Source organism: Cebus imitator, unplaced genomic scaffold, assembly GCF_001604975.1.
Source record: "Cebus imitator isolate Cc_AM_T3 unplaced genomic scaffold, Cebus_imitator-1.0 Scaffold306, whole genome shotgun sequence".
NCBI classification, from domain to species: Eukaryota; Metazoa; Chordata; class Mammalia; order Primates; family Cebidae; genus Cebus; species Cebus imitator.
This window is the reverse complement of record NW_016107621.1, coordinates 30,051-36,442: the sequence shown is the minus strand read 5'-3', so window position 1 is coordinate 36,442 and position 6,392 is coordinate 30,051. Positions and strand designations below refer to the sequence as shown.

Genomic DNA, 6,392 nt, shown 5'->3' with positions numbered 1-6,392 from the left:
GTGTGATGGTAGGCACCTGTAATCCCAGCTACTTGGGAGGCTGAGGCAGGAGAATTGCTTGAACCTGGGAGGCAGAGGTTGCAGTGAGCTGAGATCATGCCAGCACGCTAGCCTGTGACAGAGCGAGACTCCGTACAAAAAAAGAAAACAAAGAAAAGTGTCTGTTCATGTCCTTTGCCCACTTTTTAATGGACTTGTTTTTTTCTCATAAGTTTGTTTAAGTTCCCTATAGATGCTGGATATTACATTTTTGTCAAATGCATAGTTTGAAAATACGTTCCCCTATTCTGTAGGTTGTCTGTTTACTCTGTTTATGGTGTCTTTTGCTGGAAGCATGAGTTTTAGATTCAGAAATATGTGAGTCTGAGTCCTGGTTCTACCTTTTATCAGGTGAGATAAGCGACAAGTTAATTGATGTCTTGGGATAGAGGGATAATAGTGCCTACTTAAAGGGTCATCGTGAGCCTTGGATGAGGTGTAGACATAAAGGTCCACAGCATGTAGCAGATTACCTCCTCTTCATTTTTGTAGCTCACTGGCTCCACTAATCATCACTGGCTGTGAACATGCATCAAAAGGCAAAATTCCAACTAATGTAAATATAGATCTAATTGGCTTTTATTTGTGATTCAGGATTTGGGGCAGGTCCCACTCTACCAATACAGTGATAGCTCCCTGTGGGCAATACAATAACAGAACAGTGGGTTTTGTCAAATTGGAACCAGTAAACAGAGCCATATAAATAAATTGATTGGATAACATCAGGGTACTTCAGATTACTTTTTTAGGGGTAAATGTCAAAGGAGAGGGGACTTCCTTATTATGTTGACTCAGGGAGACTGGACTCTTCCATTTTCAGAAAAAAACTGGTCTATTTTGAGATCTGCTTCCTTAAAATTCTAGCTGGAGTATGTAGCATTTAGCATGAGTGGCTCTAATTTGGAGTCTTTAGGCTCTCACTTATGTGAGAATGTGACCAAAAACTAAAGCATTAGCATGACTTTCAGTTATCATCATTTTTGGCTTCCATCACTCATAGGTTATAATATCCTTCTGATCACACATTTCTTTGAGTTTATGTAATTCCAGCCAAAGAGAGACCATTTGATATTAGATGGATGGCAGCATGCAAACATTTAAAACTTTTAGAGATTACAGCACACCAGGGAGACTACTAGGATGATTATCAGGAAGATAATATGAAGAGTTTGGAGTATGCACCTTTGGCAAGATGCAAATCAACTAAAATAGAATAGATCAAAGAATGAACTAGTTGAGTGTAGCCATTTTAACCGAGTAGCATATTTGTTAATTTTTGCAACTGAGACTCTTTAATACCCAATATATTTATCCATGTGCAATGAGAAGTGTCATAAACTTCACAGACTCTTCTCTGTTCAGCCAGTAAGGAGCAATTTTATTATCTAGCATCACATGGTTAAACTAAAACACGGAGTGAGAACAAGTGAGTCTAGAAGTCTAACTCAAAGGGACCATGATACATTTGAACAAACAGTTGTGTTAAAGATGCTGCTAATGTTAGCCACTGGATGGACTAAAGGATCTCTTATGTAAAAATTCGGGTTGACACAATAGATTAGACACTTGGTTAATCTGACATGCTATGTATATTCTCAAATATAACACCCCAGTCAAAGCCTTGGTAATATAACCAATGTTTAAAAATATATCCCATTATAAAGACAGCCAATTCTTACTGAACTTGTGCAAATAACTGAATTACCATAAACATATGAATACTCATGAATAGTTGTCCAGTTCTGTGGCAGTCAGGTAGGGAGCAAAAGTAAATGTTACAATTTTTGTTCACAAAAGTGTACTTTACCAAATTGCCATAAACTATAAATAAAAAACTATTTATTTATAGTAAAAAATAAAGGAATTTGGCTGGTCACGGTGGCTCATGCCTGTAATCCCAGCATTTTGGGAGGCTGAGGTGAGTGGATCACCTGAGGTCAGGAGTTTGAGACCAGCCTGGCCAACATGGTGAAACCTCGTCTCTACTAAAATGACGAAGATTGGCCGGGCATTGTGGTAGGCGCCTGTAATCACAGCTACTTGAGAGGCTGAGGCAGGGTAATTGCTAGGACCCAAGAGGTGGAGGTTGCAGTGAGCTGAGGTTGTGCCGCTGCACTCCAGCCTGGGTGACAAAGCAAGACTCCATCTCAAAAAAAAAAGATAAAGAAATTAATAAATCTGAAAAAGAAAACACTTAAAGAATTAGCAAATTTTCAAATACAAAATTTTAAAAACATCCTCATTATTATTTAGTTCAGTGAAATTGGTTTTTTTTCTTCTGTTTTGATTGGCAATTTCATGAAGGCATCAGCCCGTTTGCAAATTCTTAGACAGTCCAGTGGTATGATCTTAAAGTTAACAAAAACTTGTATTCAAGAGTACTTGTCAGAGTCTTTTCCATAAACCTCCTTGAAGAAGATGAAATTTTGGATAGTAGCTGATTGCAAATGCTTTGAGGAAGAATAAAAACAATTGTCTGTGAATGACAAAGATTGAAAATGACTATGGTTAAAACTCTGATGAGAGCTTATTATGATAAAGGCACAGCTGACATAGAAATTAAGTTACTTCTGTGGCATATGACATTATGACTGATAACATACTCTTTTTCTAGGAATCTCATATAATTTTTGGAACACGCATATCAGTAACATACCCATAAGTATAACTTAGAAAAGGTTTAGCATCACTTATCAATTAACAATGCTTTCCATGGAATTTAACATATCAAATAAGTGGCTTTACCACTTAGCTTCTGTTTCTCAGCTGGATTACTGAGTTCTTGATGGAGCCCATTAATGAATGGGGCCAACAAAGTATAGGCTTGTATATGTTGAAAAAGGTTTCTAGGAAATTTGAATACTCCCAGCTAAAGAAACATTGTTTTGACCTCACATTCTACCTATTAGAACAGGAGTTCTCCATCCTAGTTACATTTGAGTAGCATCTGGGAAGGCTTAAAAATTACCAGTGCCTGGGTCCCACTCCAGACATTAGGTCAGAATTTATGGATGAGGCTTAAGCATCATTTAAAAAAATGTTTATCAGTGATTTCCAATGTGCGGCTATATTTCCCATCAGATTTGTTTGATTTCTTGTGGCAGTCACTTTTTTCTATTTTGGTATTATGATTATTTTTCAAATATTGTCTCCTGTCTTAGGCCATATGTTCTCTGGGATAGGGACCTTGCCTTCTTTATTTCTATATCTTTCATGAACACATGAATTGGTCATTGGGAAAAGGTTCTTAACTACACATAGGTTGTGTCCTATGTCTCAGGTTCACACATGAATGCTAGAGTCATTGTTCTCCACAAGGTCAGTGGTTGCCTGTGATGAAGGGTGTGGGTAACTCCACAGTTCAGAGAATGGATGGGAGAGCACCCTGTTTTTAGGCATAGCATTGAAGCTAAGAATTCGATGTGCATATGGGCAGAGAGGCAGGGATGTGTAGAGAGTCAGATCTTATTAGGATGGAGGAATCATACTAGGGAGTAGAGGTAAAGGAATTAAGAAGGATTAGTAAAAAGAAGAAATGTGGACTTATCAAATAGGCCAGGATAGACCCCTGAAGATTCTTGAGTAGGTGAGTGAACTAGATTTTAGGAAGGTGATGAGGCAGCCATATGCAAGGAAAATTTCAAAGACTGGAGACAAGAAGTCAAGCAGGACTTCGAGCAGTTGTTGAGGTTTGTGGGAATGGAGAGAATGACACAAGTGATAGATCTTAAGAAAGGATCAAAAGACTTTCACAGTGTATTGAATCTGGGAAACAAATGAGTAGAGACTGTGAATAATCACATCTAAGAGACAGTGGGGCACATGGGGCGTGTAGACCAGGGAAGAAGAGACCTGCAGGAGTTATTGATGAGAAGCAGGAGTTTGTTGGGAGGAGGATGAGATTCAATCCTGGGATACAGTTCTCTCTCCCAAGCATGGCAGTCAGCCTTGCAGGAAACAGGACAAGAGGAAAGGCCATCATACCTGCCAGTCTTTCTGAAATGCAGAAACCACACCAGGGCTGCTATATCAGAGCCACCCTGGCCAGCACTCCAATCATGATGCTGAAAGTGGCCCCAGCTGAGAGGACAGGAGAACTATCTGGTACTGAAGCCTCTGTCATGGAAAGAAAAGAGAAGGAATGAAGGTGATGTTATTTTACAGCCGGGTGCCCCAGGAACCAGCATGCAGCATGAAGTAGTCTCTAATTGTTCCTTCAAGGAATACATAATTCTTGTGGAAAAGTTGCTGGGTGATGATTAGCCAACTATATTCTTGCAGTTTTTCTTTTCCCCCTCTCACCATGTTTCTAGGTTGATGATCAGCCTTCTGTCAATTTCATTCTGACCTTTCTTTACTCAGATATTTTTGAAGTCTTTGGGATGTGAGAAAGGCTGTGATATTTTCTGTATCATTAGAACTTTCCACTTTTCATGGTTGCATCTTTTTCTCAGTGTCTGAGTTGTGGCAGATCTCTATGGCAGGGAGTGGATGGACAGAAGGTCCGTGTCAATGCATTCCAAATTGACCACCACCTTTGCACAGAGACCTCTCTTCTCAGGGGCTCCCAGCAGGGGTGTAAAAGCAAGCCCAGTATTATGAGACTCTGTTTAACTCTAATGGGTTACTAGTTGGAAAACACCCCATCAGCCTTGCTGAAACTCACTTAGAACTGTACCACTATTTGGCTGGGCACGGTGGCTCACGCCTGTAATCCCAGCACTTTGGGAGGCTGAGGTGGGCGGATCACGAGTTGAGGAGATTGAGACCACCCTGGCTAACACAGTGGAACCCTGTCTGTACTAAAAATACAAAAAATTAGCTGGGCATGGTCGCAGGCACCTGTAATCCCAGCTACTTAGGAGGCTGAGGCAGGAGAATCACTTGAACCTGGGAGGCAGAGGTTCCATTAAGCCAAGATCACACCATTGTTCTCCACCCTGGGCAACAGAGTGAGACTGTCTCAAAAAAAAAAAAAAAAAAAAAAAAAAAAACTGCACTGCTATCTAAAACTTCTTTTCTCTTTCTCCTTCACAGGGATCAGATCTGCATCGTGGTCTGAGGGATCTCCCAGGCTTCTCCCACACCTGCCCCACTTTCCCTTACAGGTGTTTTTCCTGATAAATTATCTTGCATGTCTAATCCCATCTTGGCTGCATCTCAGTGGGTAAAAACTAATATACTAGGTTTGATTCTTTGCATTTAGGTTTTTATTCTCTCTCTTTCACATGTAGCCAATTATCATGTCCTAGTGTTTTCTGTGTTGCCTTTTTTTAATGTGTATTTACATAAAATACCTTTTACATACATATACACACACACAGACACACACACACACCCACACACCCTTTTGCATCTGTTTCTTTATTTCTGTTGGAACCATTTACTTTTGGCCCTCACCAGTCAACTCAGGCTGATGATTAACGCTATGTTACGTACTGTTGAGGGGCATCTTCTACGTGCCAGGCCCTGTGCTGAATACTTTACCTGTATCTCATTTGATTTATATAAGAACCCTGTCAGGTAGACATTATTTTCATTTTACAGATGAGAAGACAAAGGCTTAGAGTGGTGAAAAAACTGCAGTAATATAGCAGCTAACATTTGTGAAACATTTCCTCTGTATGTGGTATTTTGCTGAATGTTTCATTGATGATTACATTAAACCTTTAAAACAATGCTATGAAGCAAACATTGTTACTGCAATTTTCAGTTGAGGAATCAGAGGCTCAGAGAAGTTAAGAATCTTGTGCAATAAATTTATAACTGCAAACTCTTACATTAAAAAAGAAGAAAGATCTTAAATCAACAACCTAATTTACAACTTCACAATATAGGAGAAAAATAAACTAAACCCAAACACAGTGAATGAAGGAAGTAATAAGGATTAGGGTGGCTATAAATAAAATGGAGAATGGAAAAACAATAGAGAAATCAATGAAACCAAAAGTTGGTTCTTCAAAATAAGATCAACAAAATTGACAATCGTTAACTAGATTGACTAAGAAAAAAAGAGGGAAGATTGAAATTACTAACATCAGAAATGAAAATGGAGTCAGGCATGGTGGCTACACCTTTAATACCAGCACTTTGGGAAGCTAAATCCAGAGGATTGCTTGAGGCCTAGAGTTTGAAACCAGCCAACATAGGGAGATTCTGTCTCTACAAAATTAAAAAAGGAAATCAGCTGGGCATGGTGGTGTGCACCTGTACTTTCAGCTACCTGGGAAGCTGAGATGGGAGGATCGCATGAGCCTAGGAGTTTGAGGCTGCAGTGAGTTGTGATTGTACCATTGCACTCCACTCTGGGCTGGCCTAAAGAGTGGGACCCTGTTTTTCTCTCGCTCTCTCAA

The 6,392-nt window shown here is 39.6% G+C and overlaps 1 protein-coding gene and 1 long non-coding RNA gene across 2 annotated transcripts in view; one reads left to right on the top strand and one right to left on the bottom strand.

Moving 5' to 3' along the window:
- LOC108285763 overlaps positions 1 to 5,186 on the top strand; it is a 6,796-nt gene extending 1,610 nt beyond the window's left edge. Inside the window, exons 2-3 of the long non-coding RNA XR_001817694.2 lie at positions 294 to 390; positions 5,077 to 5,186. This is a non-coding gene — a long non-coding RNA (uncharacterized LOC108285763). The remainder of the gene's footprint in view (positions 1 to 293; positions 391 to 5,076) is intronic.
- The window catches only part of LOC108285746 (carcinoembryonic antigen-related cell adhesion molecule 8-like), a 13,756-nt gene continuing 9,645 nt past the window's right edge, over positions 2,282 to 6,392 (bottom strand). The window contains exons 5-6 of the mRNA XM_037729432.1: positions 4,024 to 4,155; positions 2,282 to 2,515 (exon numbers count right to left, since the gene is read on the bottom strand). Of these exons, the coding sequence (XP_037585360.1) occupies positions 4,064 to 4,155 (92 nt within the window). The 3' untranslated portion in view covers positions 2,282 to 2,515; positions 4,024 to 4,063. The remainder of the gene's footprint in view (positions 2,516 to 4,023; positions 4,156 to 6,392) is intronic.